This window comes from Bactrocera dorsalis, chromosome 1 (genome assembly GCF_023373825.1).
Source record: "Bactrocera dorsalis isolate Fly_Bdor chromosome 1, ASM2337382v1, whole genome shotgun sequence".
In the NCBI taxonomy this organism is placed as follows: Eukaryota; Metazoa; Arthropoda; class Insecta; order Diptera; family Tephritidae; genus Bactrocera; species Bactrocera dorsalis.
In genome coordinates, this window is record NC_064303.1 from 17187627 (window position 1) to 17212187 (window position 24561).

At 34.0% G+C, this 24561-nt stretch overlaps 1 protein-coding gene across 12 annotated transcripts in view; it reads right to left on the reverse strand.

The window, feature by feature from the left end:
• The window catches only part of LOC105222035 (pneumococcal serine-rich repeat protein), a 153156-nt gene that overhangs the window by 53136 nt on the left and 75459 nt on the right, over window positions 1-24561 (reverse strand). For 11 of the 12 annotated variants that reach the window (XM_049451902.1, XM_049451906.1, XM_049451928.1 and 8 more), the window contains one exon: window positions 2197-3028. In XM_049451902.1, the coding sequence (XP_049307859.1) occupies window positions 2197-2532 (336 nt within the window). In that variant the 5' untranslated portion in view covers window positions 2533-3028. The remainder of the gene's footprint in view (window positions 1-2196; window positions 3029-24561) is intronic. The other variant, XM_049451922.1, reaches the window with a different exon arrangement.

The following is a 24561-nucleotide window of genomic DNA, read 5'->3' on the forward strand; positions in this document are numbered from 1 at the left end:
AGTATCATCCCTTTTTTGAGAAGCCCGAAAAGCTCATTTAGTTCCACACAAGGTCTAAAATACACGAAATATCTGGTAAAAAGCCTTTCTCATCCTTAGTGGAATTCACTTCGTTGAACTGAGAATTCGTTACTACTAATTACATTGCTTGTCAACTGACCATAATCTTATGTTTTGACAGATAGAAGAACTTTTTTCCATGATGAATTGAAATAACTTATTATATTTAACTAGGATATCTATAAAAACACTTTTTTTAAGTAGTTCCATGCATAGAAAGAGGCGGAGTGTTTGTTAGAGCGATTTAATTCATATATGAATTCGAAAGTACACCTCCATCTGATCAAATTTCACACGGACTGTTTCATTTCAAATGCATACAAAAACCGAAACGCTGACAACTCTTTTTATCAGATTGATACAATAATTTTTTGTGTTCTGGTGAGGATTTTGATCTCCAAATGTCATTTAGCTATTTTTACCATGGAAAGGAGTATAACAAGTTTGCTTGAAGTTTTGTGTTTCCAATGAAATCTCCGATACGGAATCGTTCAAAATATTGCAAAAGTACTTTAGGCAGCCTACTTTATCATAAACACAAGCACTTGAATGGCACAAGGATTGACAACGTATCCCAGAATCCTTTATTCATCAAACGCACCATTACTGATAGTTAGACGTGGTTTTGGGAATATAACAACGACGAAACTGTCCAACAATCATCAACAGAAACCAAAAAAACCACGTTAAAGTCGCTCAAAAATCGTAATTTGCTTTGAATTTCGTGGGAATTTCTTCATAAAAAGGCCAGTTGGCCTTATGAGGCATCTACGTGAAGCAACTCGCCGTAAACGGCCGGATTTTTTGGACAAATATTCATGAATTTTTCACCTCAGGAATGCATTCTAGCATAATTTTGACTGAATTGTTAGCCAAACATGAAAGAAAGTCTTCGCTCAGTCATTACATTCGTCATATTCATTTTCTTGTGACATTTTTTCTGTTTTTGAAACTTGAAAATTTGCTTCGGGGGAACGCGAAATGAGTCTAATGAATTTGAAAATAATGAAGCATGAGTTAATTGAAGTTGATTTAAAGTCATTTGCTGAAGAAAATTAGAATTAAGATTTTTATTACAAAACGTATATAAATGGTTGAAATGTAGCCTTTTTCTGTCAGTTCGGTTTAAATTTGATTAAGTTTGTACAAGTTATTGGACAGCACTCTGTAAGCTGATATTATTTCCGTCACAAAGTGCTCTGCAATACATTCTATGGGGTCACCAGCTTACAGAAAATCGCTAGAATTTCCTTTTGATGAGACATACTTCTGGCAAATATGTAAAATATGCTGCTGCTAATTGTAGAGGTGTCGCTCCTTACTATCCTTACCTATTAAAAATAGCAACAAAACCACTTAGCGGACTATTTTTTAATTAAAACTCGCAACGCCCTGCAACTAGACCAACACAAAGTCACGCATACATGTGCATATGTACATGAGTGAAAATACTGAAGATAAAAATAAATAAATTAAAAATATAACAAAAACGACAACAACAAAAAAATAGCGCAAAAATGCCCACAACATTTGATGAGCTGTCAGTGTTTGCCGACTTGTCAGTCAATTCTCGACAGACTGCTGAGCTGCGGCACAGCGCTGTGAGCCAAGCACTGCATGTTGTCCAACAAAAAGGGTAGCGTTACTAGAAATCCATACATATGGTTAATATACTATATATGTATATGTATGTATATATATTTATAGATAAATGTTGCATGAAGTATGCGTGCAACAGTCAGTCATTCGGTCATAAATTGGCTGCAAACAATGTTGCCACATGGCAGGCAATACTGCGCGCGCGCAAGCAACGCAATTAAGTGTGCGGCAGCGAATTAAAATTACAAAATATACACACACACGCATATACAATATATATAAATATATATATGTATGTATATGTATATATATACACCAACTATCACGCATGCGTTTACGCACAGCAATCAATCAAGTGCGGCGTGCAACGCATTTCGCTTAAACAACATTTACTACCGTAATTCTAGCTAGAGATTTCAGCTTTGTCCGCTTTCGTGCCACAAATACTATAATTACGAAAGCGCGCGGCACGCACGCACATACAAACATACATATATATATATAGCGCTATGATTATTTTTGTCGATGCGCACTCACCTTTCCGTAACTATTCAACGGCCCATTAATCCAACGATCGGCCTCTAAACGGCCGCTCAGCAAAGCGCCCGTATCTGGATCGATGCGCTGCCATTCGCGCACCTCGCGCTGGAACGGCGAACGCGGCGAGCCACCGCTATTGCCATTGCGCGTCGCGCTGTCGCTGGCGGCGCTCACTATGAGGCTGTTCTGTTGCTGTTGCTGTTGCTGTTGTTGTTGTGCTTTGGCCATTGGCAAGCGATGCGCTGGATGATGTAGTTGATGGCCGAGATGTTGATGCTGCTGGTGATGATGATGATGGTTGTGATGATGCGTATTTGTTGTTGCTACTTCCATTTTATTTTAACTCAGTTTGCAATTACAATTCAGCGCGTGTCTCTGTGTGTGTGTGCGTGCAACGCATGCTACGTGCACTGCGTTGCTTTGTTATGCGCTGTGCGTTTGCTTGTTATTGTAATATTATTATTATTATGTTGTTGTTGTTGTACGACTTTATTCGCTTGTTACACTTTATGCTGTTTGGCTACTTCTTTCCACTACGTTTGCGTTTCCTGCTTGCTCGTTTGCTTGCTCGCGCCGCTTTTGCTATTCTATCTCTTTGGCAGCTTCTTCGTTTGCTTCTAAATTAATGGCAAGTTTAATTTATTATCATAATAATAGTTTACGCTACACGCGCATTGCATTTATTTACGTTTGCTACGTTCGCGGCTACCGTAACTGCTAGTGCATGAACTGCCAGCTCAGCTTGTATGTAGATTTATGTGTATGCGTAAGCGTTGAAAGAGATAGTGGTGACTGTCCAGTTCACGCTCTAATTTTTACCAGCGCTTTGCTGTAATGAAAGAAGATAAACAGTTGCTTTTATTAGATTTTTGATTCATAAAAATTATAGTTGTTAACATTTAGAAAGTAAAGAAAGCTCAGATTTTGATAGCAAGAATTTAAATTTCCGAAAAACTAACTGTCATAACAGATATAACAATAATACATTAAGGAAGTATATATGTTTTAAGACAAAAAAAAATATATTCAAAATCAAATAAAGATGTTAACTTAATATAATGCAATACCCTTCACAGATGCATTTCTTATAGCGCAAAGGGTATAAAATGATCGATAGATTAATTTTGATCGGTCAGTTAGCAGCTATATTCCATTGTGGTCCATTGTGGTCCGCTTTGAAAAATAAATTCTGATGATTGATATCTCAAACACAGATATACGGACGACAGACGGATACGTCTATATCAAGGGGTTACATGGGTTTCCTCGGGCAAAAAACGGCCTTTTTCAATAATTTTTTTTTTACATATAAAAAATGTAATATTTTAATTATTTTTTTTTATTTAAAAGACTCATATTTAATAAACATTTTGTAAAATTTTCAAAAAAAAAATATCAAAATGGCAGTCATTACGACGCCATTTCCGGCAGTCCCTCGGAAAAAAGGTGCATCCGCGTTGTCAGCAGAACTTCTTTCAGGATCATCAGAAATAAAAATAAAAAATACGTGTTTTAGTAAAGGCAATAAACTGGGTATTGGACGAAAAAAAAATGAAAATCGGATTTTTATCAGACGTTTTATATAAAAAAAGGCAAATTTCGATGAAAATTTCTCGACATTTTTTTTTTTTTTTAATAGTTGTAATTAAAAAAAAAGAAATCCTTCGTTCAAGACCTTGTAAATGATATCTCGAAGACCTGTGTAAAATTTCATCAAGATCGGTTGAGTAGTTCGCGAGAAATCTTAACAACCGACTTAAAGACGGCGCACTTAGCCTAGATTGCCTCGAGCGCACAAGTTCTCAGGGTTGTATCTCCGAAAGTATTGATCAGATCAACTTGAAAATTTGGACAATATTCTAGAGATGTTATAGAATTTAATAAGATAAAAAAATTTTTTTCGATTTTTTGAAACTGTGAAACCCATGTAACCCCTCAACTCTAAGACTTACCGGTATAAACGGAGTTAGATCTATGAAATAACAGCCCTTGGCCGAATAAAATCCGGGCCAATTCCAGTGCGTAGAGCCGGCTGTTTATGGAATTCCCCACTACTCACCACTACTGAAACCTGGGAAACTAGCCAACAAAGGGAGTGCTCACGTTCGACAAATCTTCTCTACCCAGTAAAGGACTCACTTGAGGCCTTGTTACTGCCGAATTTCACTCACTATTTGAGCCTAGCAAACCACCAGCATGGCCTCCAAAAAGTGCACTGTACCACCACAGCACTTAGCGTCATAAACGCCCAGATAGTTAGTGGCCTTAATCAGAAACCAACCTGAAAGAGAACGATCCTAGTAGAGTTGGACTCGTCAAAAGCCTTTGAGACAGTCGGTCACACAATGATCCCTCCAGGACTGAAGAGGTGGAATATGAACTTCTTGAGCGGTGGTCAATTATCCGCACTATTTCGATGAAAAAACTCTAAGCTGAGAACAATTAAACAAGAGATTCCGCAGGAGTGTGTTCTCTCCCCGCTATTGTTTAACTTCTATATCTCGAAACTCCCACAGCCACCAGAGCGAATTTCAATAAAGTCGTACGCTGATGATAGCAAGATATTGAAGTCGGACAATGGAATCGATGGCATGTGTTCAAAAGTAAACGGCTATCTCTCTGACCTTTTACGCTTTCTCTCTGCGCGGAACTTAACACTTTCTCCACTAAGTCCACAGCGACCATATTTACAAACGAACGAAAGGGTACAGACTTGATCTTAATTTTACCATCGATGGCGTCAAAATTCCGACTGTTAAAGTCCAAAGATTTGACAGTCTGTGCTTCTTTACTACTCATACGACCGCGATTAAAGCCAAAGTAAAGAGACGGAACAAAATTCTCAAGTCTCTAGCCGGCAGCACATGTGAAAAATACAAAGAAAAGTTGTTGGCAACTTACAAGGCAATCGGACGGCCCGTCTTTAACTACGTCACGCTACATACATATATGATGAATTGGATGCAGGGAAACGCATACATGGAAGCTTTAGACCTGTCAGAGTACTGCACTCCGAACTACGACACTTTGCCTCTTGACGTCTCCTATCGAACACCTATATAGTGAGGCCTGTATGCTCCCAGTTAAGGCGCATAATGAACTCCACTCCAAGCAGTTCTATGCTTTCGTAGAAATCATCCATGCAGTCACATGTTTGGAGCGGAACCGCCTCCTAGGAACATCAAAATGTCATTTCTCAACTACGTAGACGAAAAGAGACAATACATAGAACAGACTTCGGGCGCAACAATCTTCTGACAAGCACTGACCGCCATTCACAGTGAAGCCATCAGCACCTTCACCGACTCCCTTCCAGTGAATAGCGTACTTGGAGTCCAACCATCACTCATTGCAGGTGAAGAGCTCGAGTTGCTACGAGAAATTAAAGTGACCCTTGGCACAGCTTCGTGCTGGATACTGTAGCCGGTTAAACTCCTACTTATTCATAATAGACCCAGACATATCATATATCGTGCGTGCAAGGAATCTCCACATGACATTGTTCACCTTTTTTCATGCCCCACCAACCCCACTCATCTGACACCCCTCTCCCTTTGTTGCGACCCAGTCGAAACGGCACATTTATTGGGCCTTCCGTTGGATGACGTCGACGACAACTTAACTAATCCTTACCATCCTTACCTGAACAACGTTTAAAAACCAACTTTATAAGGATATTTCACTTTTGTAAAGAATGTGTTTCGCGCGCTTCTCTCAACTTATGGACAGCACAATCGGCCTAATGAGCCGTCTTTAGACCCAGCATACATTATTGGATAATATCCGACCGGATAAACCACTTGCAGCACGCAGTGAAGAAAATATAGCAGGCGTAGCTGAGAGTGTACACGAAGACCAAGGAGAGTTGATTCAGCTTTGTCGCAGCAACACGAATTGACGTATGGAACGACGGCAGGTCTTGGCGGTCTTAAATTAAAAGCATACAAAATACAGTTTCTGCAAGAACTGAAGTCGAAGTCGACCTTTCTAAACGACATCGCTGCGCTCTATGAGATCTTGAAAAGCTCCTTGAAGAACCGAAGTTTTCGAGCCAAATTTTGCTAGAAAAAATCAAGATTTATGGCCAGTGGAATAATCGTTTTATATTTCTTTAAAAATGATGCCGGTGAGAACGTAACCGTCAATGACTCAATAACCATAATAACCGACTATTTGATACCTAAAGTTGAAGCTCGTGATCTCGGCAACATTCGGTTTTAACACGGCGGCGCCACTCCCCACCCATCACAACGGTCAATAGATTTATTGAGAGAACACTTCAAAGAGCAGATAATTTCAAATTTTGTGTCGGTTGATTGGCCACAAAAATCGTGCGATATCACAACCATTAGACTTCTTTCTTTAGGGATATATAAAGTCCAAAGTCTATGTGGACAATCCCGTTTCGATTCAGGCCTTGTAGCAAAACATTATGTTTGTCATTCGCCAGTTACCAGTAGAAATGCTCTAACAAGTCATCAAAAATTGGACTCAACGGATGAACCATCTGAAATGTAGCCGCGGCCAACATTTGAAAGAGATAATCTTCAAAAAATAAATGCCAAAGAATGTACTTTTGAATGATAATAAACATTTCACAGAAATTTGAAATATCTGTGTTTTTTTTTCGTTAGAAGAGAAGGGAACCTCGAAATGGATCACCCATTAGTTTTTGTTTATATGTTATATATATTATATATTAATGAAGCCTTGTGAAATTGTACTTCTAATTTTATTTTTAAATATATTTTAAGTAACAAGTGTTTATTTACAATATTATAGCCGCTAATAGCTGCTAAGTAATTCGATGCACAAATTATTGTAGTACTCACCGCTTAAAATAGTAAAATCTGAAATAATTGCGCGACAATTCTTCGAAATTAAAAAAAAGTCGAAAAAATCAATAATTCACTACCAACTGACATTAGTCAATATAGGAAAAGGAATGAAAAAAACAACACGCGCGCAAGCAAAGCAAACTAGACTGGCTGCGAATAGACAACTGTCAAGCAGCAACAGCTAATAATGGGCAAACATGTAGAAACTGGTTGCAGCGCAGCGGTAGTAGACCTGCATGCGTCGCGCTTAAATTTTTTCAACCACTTTAGACATACATGGCTGGATGAATATATATATGCAACTATAACACTGTTTTTTACACACATTATGCATGGAGCAAACAAAAAAGGTTTAAGTAGAATTACTAACTATCGATATATAACTAGATTTATTGCTATATATTATATATGTGTGCATGCCAAAATACAATGTTTACACAAAATGGGCGCAAGTTCAGCTACAGATTGCCGCCGTTAACCCACACACATGCTTAGCAAACAACAACAAACAAACATAAAGCATTCACCAACACAAAGTCGCCACTTTCAGCCGAGTCTTTCGTGAAGCTGTGGCAATGCTTAATGGTCATTCATGCTTTGTTCTGACCACTATCCACTGACCGCTACATTAGTGAGAACAAGTTTCGGTTTCCGTTGGCTTTTTTTGTTACGAAAGTTTTTGTTTTTTGTATAGCATTTTTTCCCCTTCTAGTTTTGCATAAACTCACTTCAACCTTAACGCCGCTACAACACATTTCTTTTCAATTTTCTACGGCAAGCGGTCTGACTAAAGCGCATATTATACCATGAAATTACCAATAGCGGCCGGCGTCAACGTCAACGTCAACGTTGGCTAGAAGGAAAAAGTAGCGCACGCGACTGAGCGCTTGAGGTGCTGAAAAAATGCTGCAAAGCGCATTAAGAACAAAACACAAAGAAAAGTGTTTTTACATCAAAGTCTGGCGCAAGCCATTCTACTGCGGCGTTATTATTGTTTTTTCGTTGTTGTTGTTGCTATATTTATTTTCATATTTCTTGAAGCATATTTGCTATTTGGTCTTTTTGGTTTTTTATCTATGCATACTGCTTTGCAGCTTTCACACAACAGTACAGTTATTTTTTGTCTGCTTATTATGAGGTGCTAAGAACGTTGCGGCTTTATGACTTTCGTGTGATTGCTGTTTCGTTGCCTTTGATTGTAGCGGTTTCTGCTGAAGTGCCGTAAATGCATGTCTATTCAAATTTTCGTGGAAAAGGTGATAGCATAATGCAGCATTTGTTGAAATGTGGACAAAAGAAATTTCATTCGATATGGCTGTTAAATAGAAACAAGTTCGTCGCTTAAGTCTTTCGTTGGTTGGCAGGTAATTCAGCGATTGACTTACAATGTATGTATGAGATGTAATTGAATTTGAAATGACAGGGAGGAAAATGTAAACATGAAATTGGAAATAAAGTAAAATGATAAGAAATTATAAAAAAATTGGCAAAGGTGTAAGGTAAGAAAAATCGTAAAACAAAAAAATTAAAAAATAAATAAATAAATATTAAGTAAAAAATAATGTATTTAAAAAAATTGAAAAAATATAATATAATAAAATAACTCAAAATTAATTAAAACAAAAAATAAACACCAACTTCAAGGTTACCAAAGCTAGTTTACCCTACACAAAAGAGAAGTTTTCTTAATAGCACTTGATTTTATTCCTTAAATTTGTATGACAGCTATATCAGATAGTAGTGCGATCTATAAAATTTTTTTGTATATTATAGCTTTCCTTTAGAAAATAATTTATGTTACATTTTTCGAAGTTATCGTCTCAATTATAAAAGTTTTCCTTACAAGGAAAATAAATTGATGGGTCGGTTTGTATGACAGCTATGTGATATAATGATCCGATCAGACAATTCTTTCGGAGATTACATCTCTTTCTTAGATAATAGTCCATGCAAAATTTTTGGAAGATATCTGATCGAATAAAAGAGTTTTCCATACAAGTTAAAAATTTTGAAGGTCAGTTTGTATGACAGCTTTATGCCGTAGTAATCCGATCTGAACGATTTCTTTGGAGATTGTGCCACTGTCTTGTATAATTATTTGTACAAAATTTCGTGAAGATAGCTTGTCAAATAAGAAAGTGTTTCATATAAGGAAACTATTTTTATCGTTCGGCTTGTATGGCAGCTATATGATATAGTGCTCAGATCTGAACGAAATCTTCGAAGATTGTTTTAAAAAAACTAAAAAAAATTGAGAGTGAGGAAGGCAGCCGTTGCTTTATGTACTTGTATATTCTCAAAAGGAGCTACTGGGAAGGCAGGCTCCCCCTCACGAAAGTCTGTATATTGACTCTACCAACCGTAGCTAAGCCAATAATGTTTTATGGGTACTTATTTGGTTGAGGCAGCACAGGAAAGCGACCATCGCTATGAAGCTTGAACGTGAAAAAAGCGGTTCTCTTCTTTGACATCTGTAGTATACTACGTACAACACACCATGGTCAATATAAGGCTCAGGAAGACTGAGTATTTGCCATAGTAAAAAACTGGGAATTTCTGAAATCCCATCCTTCTCTGACTGCATGAGGTGAAGCCGCTGAAGAAGAGACGCTGTGAGCATTTCCCTATACGAGTTGAAATTTATTAGTTATTTTCCTTTAGCATAGTTATTTCCTGTAGTACAGTTTTCAGTTGCCAGTGAAGCATTTTTTAAGTTTTTCAAGCAGATGCTTACAGTGTAGTCTTACCAACACGTGCCAAGTGCTCAAGAGATGATTGAGTGTTTTCCTGGTGCCTTGATCTAGACATTTCCTGCAGTCTTTTCGATCTGTCAGACTTATCCGGCGGGCGTGTATCGCCACCAGGTGGTGACCAGTTAGTATTCCTATTATGTGATGGGACCTAACCTAACCTAACCTAGAATTCACAAATACTGTATTCTTGAAATATATTGATGAGTGCAATATTTTTGCATTGTTACAGTATGTGGCTTGATCCAGAAAATACATTTTGTTCGAAACCAAAAAGGAACCGATTATGTTACTTGACCAACTGAAAATGCTTTGTTTTTTTTTGTTTTTTTCGCGATGTAATAAATAATTGCTCACCTTTGGATTATATGATGCGAAAGCAATCTAAGCTGTAGCCACAAATCTGAAGTTAGAGAAGTCGAATTCAAAAAGCATCAAATCGCGTGGCTTACTCTATATCTCACCAATATCTCAAGGGCATTTCACCGACTAAGTTTCGGCTGCAGCAGTCGAATATAGACTTTATATATACAACACTATACATACTGGAACTGCGAAACTACAATCACTTTCCACACCGCCAAACATAATTGTATGCGCTCACTAATTAAAAGAGCAGCGGCAAACACACGCCGTCAGTGTCTGCAGGCAGACCTCAAAGCGAAAAAAGCAACCACTTGCACGCTTGCGCTCAAAATCGCACATTAATCATTTTCATCCATATAATTATGTATGTATGTATGTATAAATATATGCACATGCTTACTATATATATATATATATATATATATATATATAACACAGCATGAATAAAAGTTGAAGTTATTGGAAGACACAGTAACCAACAGCTTAAAAAGAGTACAAAAAAAGTTGAAAAAGCTTAAAAAAAAATGAAAAAGTTAAAAAAAAAAACTGAAAAAAGCGATATGAAGGAAAGATACTCAAAAAGTTTTGATATTTTCAAGTTGATTTGAACTTGACTTTGAATTTATGAAACACAAAGGAACCAGTTTTTTTATATTTATATATATATATTTTTATAAAGATTGCAAAGGCACTTGCAAGTAATTATTGTGACTTTTTTCGTGCAACGCGCCAAGCAAGAAAGGCAAATTCGCCTTTATATTTATATATAGTGAAGGCAAAAAAATGTTATGAAAAAAGTGTGCGATAATTTATTAAGCTCTAATTACACCAATTTGATGTAGTTCAGTAGTGGCGAAAATGTGCTGAAGCCAAAGCGCACGAATGCTGAGCAAGCAAGATATATTGGTTAGCTGAAGTTGTATACAATTTATATATATATATTTATATATATGTATATATATACATATATATTTATATTATAAATATACTTGTATGTTTCTGTGTTTGTGTTTATGTAAGCTTATAAGCACAGCTTACTGACAAGCTGACTACCCCGCTGGCTGAGTGGCTGCTTGGCGCGCTGATATATTGCTGCCACTTAACCATGAGCATAGTAGGTTAATCGAATGATTCGAAGTAGAGAGAGCGTGCTTTGGTCTGAATTTGTTGGACACCATGTTAAAAAATTCTAATTTGAATAAAAATGTGTGTGAGGTGATAAAAAAACAGCTATTTAGCAAACTTTTTCGATAGAAAATATAAAGTTGTGCGCTTATTTTTGCAGTAAGGCAACATAATTTTAATTTTTTTGGAGCTGAAAAAAAGTTAATGGGGGAAAAATTATTTTCAGGACAAATACTCGTATACCTTAGACACAGAAATGTGCGATTTTTTTTAAATTTTTTTGTTCTCAGTATCCTCAGCGATGTGGCTCATTTATGGCTGAATGGCTTCGTCAATAAGCAAAAAATGCATTATTGGACAAACAGCAATCCATATGTACTCTATGAGTCACCATTGCATTCCGAAAAAATTACGATTTTCCTGTGATGATCAGTACAAGCACTTTACTGTGTGTTTTGGTGAACGTGTTGTGCCCAGTCACTAAGCCGCCTCGATTGTGCGATTTGACGCCGTTGGATTGTTTCCTGTGGGGCTACCTCAAGTCCATGGTCGATGTCAACAAGCCAGCGACGATTGATGAACTTCTTACGAATATCGAACATGAAATTGCAGCATTGAAAACCGTCGAAAATTGGGTTCAGCGTCTGAACTTCCCGTGATGGACATGCAAAAGGAAATCGAGTTCCATACATAATGGCATTTGGTATTAGGTTAAGTTAGTTCGACAGCTGAGCACGCCGGTCTTTTGTCATACTAAATACTGTTCGAAATGACCGCTCAATGATAACCGAATATTTTTGTCAATTTGTTGAGGCGGCTGATATCAATTCCGTCAATTTCGCCAGCGTCGCCAAGTATTTAAGACTTGACCTCCCAAATGCGGGAAAGTCAAAAAGGAAGTGTTGAGTTATTTCTACCACATTTTTTTCCATTTAACTTCTGAAGATGACGACTGGTAGGATTCCCAGCCTTACTGCGTGAGTGCCTATAAAGCTATAGCCTGGAAAAAACCCCAAAGCTAGGGAGAGGCTAGCTTTGCTGATGGTAAAGAGGTCACTGGGTCTCTTTCGATAGATCAGCGCTGGCAAAGCTTCAGAGAAGCCAAGCTATCTAATAGTAAAACACAACACAACAGAGGATACGGGAGCGCCGACCCGATCCCATTCTACCAATGGCGGTTCAAGGGTGCCTTTTTTGCTAGTTCATAAGCTTTACAGTGTCCTGCGATTTCGCTGTTGCCTGACATTCATACCAGTCCTTTCACAAAGACAGTCGATGCTATTGATAGCGAGGCTGGGTACTCTTTAGTCAGCCCTGAACGCACTGTTAATAACTATAAAGCTAGTATCGCCACATTGCTATCTGAGTTGATATTAACTTCTCTAAAGGAACATATATCAGAGAATATTTCAAAGGGAATGTAAAAAAAATTGTAAATATTTGACTGACTTAAGCACGCAAGCATATTCTAGTTCTATGATGCTCTTTAAGGTTAAAAAAAACTAAAAAATCCATTTCACAATACAGATGTTTGAAGATTTTTATTATTGCCACGCATTCAGAAACGGTTTTTGTGTTGAACTGTTGATAACATATCAGAAAATAAGTAATTTTGATAGATTTATGTACTCGAAAGATTGCGAAAACGAGTCAACAGGGTGCGGCCAGGCATCGCCCTCAGCGTGTCTCAGTATTTGGCCTCTAAAGGGATTGCCATGTGGCAACAGCCGCCTTATTCGCCCGACATGTCACCCTGTGACTTTTTTGTATCCTAAAACAAAATCGGTGGTCAAAGGAACCCATTTTGAGTTGATTACGGACATCCAAGCAGCCGTGAAGAGGGTACTCGCGGACATCCCAGTCGAAGCGTTCCAGAAATGTTACGAAACATAGAAAACGCGCTGGAATCGCTGTATAGCTGCCCAAGGGAACTACTTTGAAGGAGATGGAAGAGTTGTAGAATAATTTTCTAATATACAGTTTTTATGGAATCAGTCTCATTACTTCATTGTCATACCTCGTATGTGAATATCTGTAATTATTATTATTCTACGTAGGAAGCCAAGAACAAATATAATTGGCTATCTTGCGAAATCTTTCAATTAGTTAATATTTTTTATATATTTTTCTTTCTAATATAAACTATTTTATTATGCGTAAACCAAGCCACAAATGGTATGTGAAAAAATCAAAAAAGTATGAAAATAGATAAAAAACAAAAATGTGAAAAATATGAATTAATATGAAAAATAGTAAAATAAATAAAAAATAAAATAAATTTAAAAAAATATATAAAAATTTGAATCAACTTTTAATTTTTTAGTGAACTTCACTTTTCCACAAAACCTTAAAAACTACATACAATAGCTCGTTGATGACACGCTATGCTGATTTTCAATACAATTCGCAATTAACATCAAGCTTCAAACTCATGCGCATACAATATGCACACAACTGAAAATATAACAAAAAGCGAAACTCAAATAATAACCGACTGAAGTTGGCTGACAGTGAATTGGTGACTTTGAGTCGAACAATTATTTGTCACCGCAAAAGGCAATTGAGTTAACACTATTGGATATTAACGAACTTCAGCGCAAACCTGTAGCAATAAATGCAGGAATGGGTGACTGTCGAATGCTGGTAAATTGTAAATGAAATAAAGAATGGAATAGTTGACTTGAGATATTAAGGAAAAATAAAACTAAAAGTAAAAACCAAAAAATACAAAAAAGTGTGCGCGAAATCGAAAGCAAACGTCAATAAACAGTTCAAAGGCATCGCCTGTGGACGGCAATAAAACGTTTAGCTGGTAATTGCTGCCGCCGACGTCACCGCTAACTAACAGTAATTGCAATGACCTTCACTGCACAGTTGCCTACACTCAGTGGAGCTGCATAGTTGTTGCAGGCGGTTAGGTGGACAGTCGCTAAGCGATTGCTTTCGATTGTCATTCGTCACATGCAAATTGTTTGGCATAGAAAAAAATTAATAAAAATAAATAAAAATGGTTTGGAGTAGAAAAAATTTATTAAAAAAAAAAAAATTTTTGGAACAAAAAAAATACAAAATAAAAAAAATTAAATCAAAAAAATTAAAAAAAATAATAAAATACATGGAATAAAAAATTATATAAAAATTAAATAAAAACGAATAAAAATAATTATAAAAAAATACATCAAAAAGAAAAAAACAAAACTTTGGTTATATTCTAGCAACAATACCCTTCACAAATACATAACTTTCCATTTCAAACTTGATTTTGATTGGTTGGTTTGTACGATAGCTATATGACCTAGTGGTTGGATCTGAACGTTTTCTTCGGAGATAGTACCAATGCCTTGTTTAATAATCTGTACAAAATCTTGTAAAGATATCTCATCAAATAAAAAAGTTTTTCTTATAAGAACTTGATTTTAATCACATAGTTTGTATGGCAGCTATATGCTATAGTAGTCCGATCAAGAAAATTTCTTCAGGTATTGTACCATTGCTCTGAAAAATAATTTATGCTAACCTTTATGAAGATATCTCAAAAATTAAAAAAGTTTTCCATAAAAAAAACTTGATTCTTAATCACATAGTTTGTATGGCAGCTATATGCTATAGTAGTCCGATCAAGAAAATTTCTTCAGGTATTGCACAGTTACTTTAGACAATAATCCAGACCAAATTTCGTGAAGATATTTTGTCATATAAAAAAGTTTTTCATACAAAATCTAGATTTTGATCAAACAGTTTGTATGGCAGCTATATGTTATAGTTGTTCGATCTTCACAATTTCTTCGCTGATTACACTATTATCTTATACAATAACTCAATAACTAAATTTCATGAATATATCTCACCAAATAAAAAAGTTTTCCATACAAGACCTTGGTTCAGATCGTTCAGTTCATATGGCAGCTATATGCTGTAGTGGTCCGATATCGGTGATTCCGAGAAATAATCAGCTTTTTGGGGAGAAAAGAACGTGTGCAAAATTTCGGATTGATATCTCATGAACTGAGGGACAATACAGACGGACATAGCTGAATCAACTCAGCTCCTTCTGTTGATCATTTAATTATATGTATATGTGTGTGTGTATTCCATCATATGTTATTAAGTCTGTAGTGTTAACCCCTGTATATTATAATTTTCGTGGCAAACTTAATATGCGCTGTTCGGTGTATAAAAATATGTAAAAATGTCAACAAATTAAAATAAAAATTATAAAAAGTCCAAATCAAGTTTGTGGCTTAAGTCTTTTGTACGCGCACTTAAATCGCCAGCAAAAGCGAACGCAATTGTGGAAAAATTAAGGCAAATTGTAACTCTAGATGTGAAACAAACAAATTGAAATGAATACAAAAATAAAAAAAAAATTACAAAACTAAAAATAAAAAATTATACAAAAATAAAAATAAAAAAAAAATATGTTTATTGCAAAACTTGCTGGGGCTCAGAGTGACAGCTGCGGTGGCGTTTGAGATTTGTCTGTCACTCTAACCGCTGACGACAGCGACGGTGGCGGTGGTGTTGGCGATTTCCCGCTGCTGTTTTGCTGTTGAGAAGGTTTCTGCCATTACAAACTTACATAGTTACAGCGTCTCATGTCTACAGCGCCTACGTAATGCGGTCGTTCTCGCTGTTGTAACGACAATTGTGATTTGCGCCTTTCCTTTCATTAATGATATCAATTACAAAATTAAGCTGTGCAAATTGTTGACTACACGGCTGTAAGCCCGGTATGCACCATGGCTAACCATAGGTGTAGGTGGACAGGCAGCAGACAGACAAAACTGTTGGGTAAGACATCGATATGCCGTTGGTGCAATTGTGCATTCGAGTGTATCAATTACGTGAAATGAAAAAAAAAACACAAAAATGGTGAGAAGTGAGAAAATCTAACACTTCCTATTGACAATGGCACCATAATATACAATAATTATGCACCAGCTTGACACTACCTACATTCAAGTTAGTAAATACATTGTAGTTCACATTGAGAAAGTTGAATTCATCAGGCTATAAAGCATTACTAAACTTTTGTTGCTCTGCACAGACAATGTGTGAGAAGACTAATTCAGATAAAATATATACAAGTAGAATCAACTAAAGTAATACACCAATTTTACTATTAAACATATGAAATTTTGATTGTTAAAGGAGACTTCAATATTAATATTATTTGAAACGCAGAAACACGTTTGATTACCAGTTAATGTACGAACAATTATAAGACAAGCTTTGGAGGCCGGGTTGTTTTGTCAGCGTCCAGGCGGAAAGCCTTTTTCAAGCAAAAAATAGAAAGGTTAGGCTCATATTTGAGACAAAAACATAAAATTTCTATCAAAAGCTTCATCGACAGATGGCGCTCTTGTTAAAATATTTGATTGCTGTAGCGCTTATTCACTCCAGCAATAGGTAAATGTTGATCAAAAGTTTTCCCGATAGGTAGCGCTCTTGCTAAGATATTTCCAGAAATCGAAGTTACAAGTTTTTGGTTCACGTGACGTATTATTAAAAAATAGTGATATTTCGTATATAGCGCTCCTAAAATGAAAAGTTTTCGGTACCACAATGTCAGCAGAGTCAGAAAATCATAAACGAAAATTACATAGACAGAGATTGGATAGTGAGATTTCGTCGATGACCTATTAAAAGTTCAAAAAAAGCTCTTAATAAAGCTTTCCAATGGAATCAGGGTCACAATAGTAGGATTTTCGGTGGGTCAGAAAATCAGAAGATAGAAATTGGATAGTGAGACTTATTTTCGTGACCTATTAAAAGCTCAAAAGCTTTCTTTCAAGCTTTTAAATAGAATTCACATCACAACAAGAAGCTTTTTGGAGGGTCAGCAAATCAAATATAGAAATTGGATAGTGATACCTTTTTTGTGACCTATCGAAAGCTCGAAAGCTCTTTACAAAGCTTTTCAATGAATCCATGGTCACAACAGTAAGCTTTTCTGAGTGTCAGGAAATCACGAAGACAGAGATTGTATAGTGAGACTTCTTGGGTGACCTATTAAAAGCTCAAAAGCTCTTTACAAAGCTTTTGAATGGAATAATGGTAATAACAGTAAGTTTTGCGGAGAAATCAAAAGGACAGAGTTTTGATGGAGTGACTTCTAAGTGATCTACTAAAAGCTCAAAAGCTCTTTATGAAGCTTTTCAATGGAATCGTGGTCAATACAGTAGGTAATTCGAAGGGTCAAAAAATCACAAAGACAGAGATTGAATAGTGAGGTAACTTATTAAAAGCTCGAAAGCTCTTTACAAAGCTTTTCAATGGAATCATGGTCACAACAGTAGGCTTTTCGAAGGATCTTAAAATCACAAAAAAAACAGAGAATTCTTAGGTAACCTATTAAAAGCTCAAAAGCTATTTTCATAGCTTTTCGATGAAGCCAAACAATTACTATTCAGAAAACACTGGCTGAGAGGTTTTGACTCATCTGATTATAGTCCATATTTTGCGCTTTTTAACTACTATTTTATTTGGTCGATGCAGAACGCTTTTACTGGATTACGGTTCATATGAGAGCAAAGTAACAAAAATTAGCCAGCGCAGTACTTTTGAGAAGGAAGCATTAATGATGGGAGAATATTTAGCTTTGGATGGGCAAAACTAATAATCCTACAATTATATTTTGAGATGTTTTTCTTGAATAAACGTTAACATGTTGAAGAAACATGGACGAAGATGAAGATTATAGACTGTATAAGTAAAATAAGCAAAAAATGGAAAAAAAGTTACCAAAGAAAATATTTTTAAATTTTAGTCAATTTAAATAAATGTATAAAATATATTCAACTTTGAAGTATTGATATGGAAATATCGAATAAACCCATATTTGAAAAAAAATGATGAGTTTTGAAATTTTTTTGAAAAATTTAGCAGTTTATATATTGCTCATTAGCTATAGCTGAATTATTTATAAAATTAAATATTGAAATATTGATATGGAGGTATCGAATAAGTACTTGAAGAATTAAAAAAAAATTTCAGAAAATTTAGCGGTTTAAATATCGGCCATCAGCTATCTCAGAAAAATTTGAATCTTAAATCATTTTTAATGCTGGAAAAAAATTTAATTTGGTTCCTCCTTCTATTGCTTTCCCTCTGGACGACTTACTTAGGGAAACTATATATCTTTCGAACATTGATCTACATACATAATAAAGAGGTAGCACACGCCACCCTTCCATTGATAAAGATTAGATCAAGAATACAACTTTTGTCATTAATAATCATTTAAAGTACCATTAATAATAAAATTTATAAGCTTTCATACCTAAACTTTTTTTTCTATTTCTAACGGACTGATTACTATTACTTTGCTTACAGGCACCTTTAGAAATCACGCATATTTTGGAATTTTCGAAAGTGAAGTAATAATTTCTACTGTTTAATTGCTTTCAATCGATCGACTTTTTACATATCAAAGAGATTAACAAATAATGGCAGCAAAAAGAAATCTCGCATTTTTTGTATATAAAAATTCCACACGCATTGTGAAACTTAAAAACAAAAATAGATTAGTGTGCCATAATCAAAAATCAATCAAGCCAAACAATTGCTGTACATGCATGAAAGGTGTTGTACCATATAAGTATATTTATTGCACAATATTTGTATACATAATTTCTATGGCACTTGATTTAAGCCTCCATCACACGCACGCACGCGCTCAGATTTATTTCCTGCAACACCCACTCGCCTTCGCAAAGGTAAAATCAGCACGCAGTTGCAATGACACTTACAGCCACCGAACGTATTATTTTCTATTGCCAACAAATACATATATATAGTAAATACATATATATAGAAATACAAATATATCTAGAAATACATATAAATATATATACTTACATATATGTAGCAACAAAAACATTGTTTGAAATACTAGACATATATTTGTATGTAGCAATAGACCGCAAAAGCGAGGCATACAAATATAATTCAAATCTATTGTGGTAACATATAAATATTTACTAACACATATTTGAATGTAAATATATGTACATACATGCACGCAAACAAATATTTATTTAGTGTGTAGCCAAAATAAATCAGCAACTTTTGTTTTCTCTTGTTTGGTGAGACAATTAAACATGTGAAATCTTCCGCAATTGAAATTCAATAATATTTATTAGGCTTTCGAAACAACCGCACACCTGAGTGACTGAGTGACACTGCCAGGCGGTTGCGTGAAATAATTGTTTATAGCAAATATTATTATTATTATTTTTTTTTTATTTTTTTTGCTCTTATTTATAATAATACCTCAGCAGTCACAGATGTGGGTGCTGATGCTGCGTGTTAATTTTGTTATATTGTTATTAAACAAAAGATCACGTAGCGCCTTATAAATTGCTTTTGGTAGCACAATTTCCTACTTAACATCACATGTCTCAACAAATATGGCGCGCTTAAGAGTTAATAGTTTGCGTAAAATACTGAGACTACTATTTATTATTTCGGTAGCAGCAAAGACAACTGCTATAAGTGGAAGATTAGAATAGTTTCGATAAATGTTAAGTAACAAGTATATATGAGCACCAGCAAAACAAAATTTAAGTCCCTTGGGTGGATTTTGGTTCCTAATAATAGCAAATATGGAGGTCTGAATGATGTGCAAATAAATATGATTCCAAGTCGTTACTTAAGAATTAATAATTGAAAACCTAAGGTGATACTCGTAGATATTTTCGCATTAGAATTGTTTAGTAAGCTAAAAGCAAAATTAGTGTACTTATTCGATTTATAAATTACAATATTCGATTAAAAATTTTGCTTGTTTGAAGTTTTCGAATTTCGAAATATTTAATGAAACTTTCTATGCAGTTATTACATTTTTTTATATTAAAATTTCGAATTTTAAACTTTTTTGGATATATTTTTCGAACTAGGAATTTAAATTTTTTAATATTAGAATTTCGAAATTAAAACTTTTTTGTATTTATTTTTCGAATTAGGAATTTCAAAATACAATATTCGACTAAAAAATGTTGATTGTTTAAAGTTTACGATTTTCGAAATGTTTAATGAAATTTTCTATGTTCGAATTTCGAATATAAGGATTTCGAATTTTAAATTTCTGTTATTTTCATTTTTGATTTTCAAGTTTGGGTTTTCTAATACTTTAAATTTCGAATTTCAAATTTACGCAGTAAATTTTTCGAAAGTTTTCCTGCAGAAGTTTTTTACTATTACTTACTACATATATGTATATTTGAATGGGGCAATTCAAAATCTGATCTAATGGATACTACATACATACATTTTTTATATCCAAATTATCAATATTCGAATTTCGACTTTAAAACTTTTTTTGTTTAAAATTCTCAAGTTATGAATTTCAAAATTTTCGATTTATGAATTTGAAATTCCTTACACTAATTTTTTATATGATCAAATTTACAATATTCGCTTTAAAATTTTTGAATTGTTTGAATGTTTCGATTTTCGAAATATTTTATAAAATTTTCTATGTTCGAATTTTCAATTTTTGAATTTCGAATTTAAAATTTTTACTATTTGAATTTTTAATCGAAATATTTAATAATAAAATTTTTAGTTTTAAAACTTGGTTTTTCCAACACTCAAATTCTCGATTACTCGATTTTTCGAATTTCGAATTACCTCAGTAATTTTTTCAAAGCTTCTGTAGTCGAAGTTTTTACTATTGATGTAAGCAAAATAAAACAGTGCTTTAATGAACTTGTAAATCATTATTATGGCAAATATGATACTTAAAATATGATAATTGAAGATTTCATTTGATAGTTAAAACATACATTTTTCTTTTTATCCACATTTTCTATAACCAAATTTCGAATTTGGAAGTTTTTTTTTAATTTTTCGATTTATGAATTTAAAATTTCTTATATTAACATTTTTTATGATCGACTTTACAATATTCGATTTAAAAATTTTTCGATTTTCGAAATATTTAAAAAAAATTTCTATGTTCGATTTTCGAATATTTATATTTCGAATTAAAATTTTTGGTATTTGAATTTTTTCATTTTTTCAGTAGTCGCATTTTCGAATTTCGAATTTTCATAGTAAATTTTTCGAAATTTTTCTAGTCAAAGGCTTATTATTTAAAATTTGGGCTAATATCGTTGAAAGAAAGATCATTTGGGCCAATATATGTATGATTTTATTTTCGTAATGGAATATTGATGGAATTCTTATCAGTTGATTTTACGATTTTTGTATTGTTTACATTAAAATTTTGTACTTTCGAATACTTTCTGATGTTCGAATAGCTCATTTTTTATATTCAAAATTTTCTATGTTCAAATTTTCAACAACCGAATTTCCAATTATTATAGAATATGATCGATTTTGGAAATTATAATATTTGTTTTCCTTATTACTTGACATGTCGATGTTCGAATATTTTATATTTCAATTTCGAATTTAAATTAAATTTTTGTGTATTTGAATTTTGAATTTATTGTTTCTTGATACTCAAAATTTCGAATTTCGAATTTTCATAGTAAAATTTTCGAAGTTCGAAATGTTTATAAATTTTGAACTGCATATTTTTGAGACTTGAATTATTGTATATTCGAATTTTGGATTTATAGTTTCTTTGGTACTCAAATTTTCGAATTTTCAGAGTAATATTTTCGAAGTTCAAAATGGTCATAGTTGAATTTAGAACAGACTTGTTAATATTGCTCGAATTCGAACAGCTCTTGTATACTAAACACGATTTTTCGAAATATTATTTTATTATAAATTTGAAATTTTGTTCGCAAGGAAGAACTCTCAAACTTTGAGGTTATGCAAGATTTTTATGCTTTTTATAATTTTAATTGGAAAATAAAAATGGGTAATATATTATAGGAAACATTATTAGCGAAGAATTACAATGAAAGCAACACAAAAACGAATATCGGTTAATTAAAAGCGTCGTCAAATGCATTTTTAAGAATAACACAAACTCCCTCAAGCACATGCGAGCCAGTATGTGTTATAAGCAAGCATATACATATGTGCCAAGCTATCTACCTTTCCATCATTTTGGCGTCACGCCAGCATCACACATGTCACGCGATTCATTTCGCAAACGTCCGACCCGATTGACGTTGACACAATCAGAATGATTGCGGCTGTGTCGACACACAAAAAAACTTACATAATTTAAAATGAAATAATGCTTTGTAAAGAAAAAATGTAAACTGCCAACAATAACAACAAAGCGCATAAGGTCAGTTATCGAACTGTCTGTGGCTGCCACACTTACAACAGACAAATTGCGCTAAACGCTGCTGCGTCAGTCAGGCTGATAAACATTTTCTGGCGTGCCTCTTTGTTTGTATGTGTGTGTACAGAATTTACATTTAACAGCCCAACAACAACAAAAAAAAAAAATGGAATAAATATAAGTAAAATAATCGTGCGTTTGCTGACCGATATATTCATTTAAAATTTTTGTGACATTTTTCACGCGCGCCACGCCATGTCAATGCACAAGAACAACAAAAAGTATACACTTTTTGCACAGTTGCGCGCTTGCTCACAATAATATTGTTTTTGTTTATTTATTTTTGTTTTTTTCGTTTGCTTTACAATCTCATGCTGGCTTGGTAGTTTGCATGTCGCGCTTGCTCTCATTAAAATGTGGCGTACAGTAGCTGCCACGGCAGGCGGTGACACGTTCTAATTTATGCCTCGATATGTTGATTATATGTGACTGTAGGTTAAATTTTTAGGTCTACAGAGAATTGGATATTTTATAACATATAAGTTGAAATATATGTATGAAGTTGTGAAAACTGTTATGAAATGTTAAATTTTCTGGAAAAAAAAAATTTTTTTTTCATCTGTAATAATAATGATCTACTTCGTGAAGTTCATTACAGAAGTCAGAGCAATGCCTTTAGTATTTTAGAACGTCTTGTAGCCAAAATTCGCACTTTAACAGCTCACATTATATTATCATCACTAATTTCGGCGTTGAATTTTGTTTGCACAACAGCGCCGGGTTCGTTGCTTAAGTCTTTTGTGACATCACTAAAATAGAGCATAAATTTGTCAGTCAAACACAACACACAAAAAAAAAAAAACAAGAAAAAGCGCCGACTTCAGCTGCATCGGAGCCATAATACACTCAACAGATGCATTTCTTGTAACATAAAAGGGTATAAAATTATCGTGATTTTGATTTTGAGCAGTCAGTTTTTATGAAAGCTAAGTGCTATGGAGCTCAGATCTACATGTATTTTTCGAAGATTGCATAGTCATCTTAGACAATAAGCTATGCCACATTTCGTGAAGATATTTTGTCAAACAAAAAGTTTTCCATACAAGAACTTCGTATTGATCGATCAATCTATATGACTTTTTTGCCCTATAATCGTCATATATCGGCGGTTCTGACAAATAGTAGTTTCTATTATCAAAAAAAAATTGAATTTAATTGTTTATTGCTTACGATTCACTATTAGCATAAATTTTTCCGCTTTCACTGTCAGCTATAACCAATATATAACCAACATATAACCGATATATAACCAATATATAACCAATTCATAACCAACACTAACCAATATATAACCAACATATAACCAATATATAACCTATATATAACCAATATATAACCAACATATAACCACTTTATAACCAAAACTCTAATTTATATTTCACTATGAGTGGTTTCTATTATATTGTTTTTCCTTCGCCTGTAAATTTTTGAAAAGTGATGTTACGTTATTTTGCATAGGAGACGATAAGTATAAAAATACTGATCGATATACATAAATACAGACAGATAGATGGACATCAGAGTCTGGCACCTTTCTTCTTGGTGTTACAAATTTCATGGCAAACTTAGTATTTCCTATTCAAGTTAAAAATTAAAGAAAAACGCTAAAAAGTTTTAAAAGAGTCTACAGTTTTTAACTAATTTTAGCATTTTAATAGTAGTTCTTAAATTTATAAAAAGTTTTATTAAAATTTTCCAATTTCCAAATATTATTCAAACAAGCTTAAAGGCTGCTGATATAAGCGAAAATTTTAAAAGAGTTATAAAACAGTTATATTTCTCCATGTATTATATTTATAATCTTTAATTAATATAATAAGTGGCTTTCCTATTTATTTCAGTATTTTCTAACCTGTTTTACGCCTCCATAGTATACTAATCAAGATCATTTTAACCTTTGAAAGCTTTCAAGTATGCAATAAAATAAAGTGAGAGCGAAATAAATATCAATACTTAAGAAATCCGGTTAATTAAGTTTCGCCTTCGCTATTTATATAATAAAAAACTATGA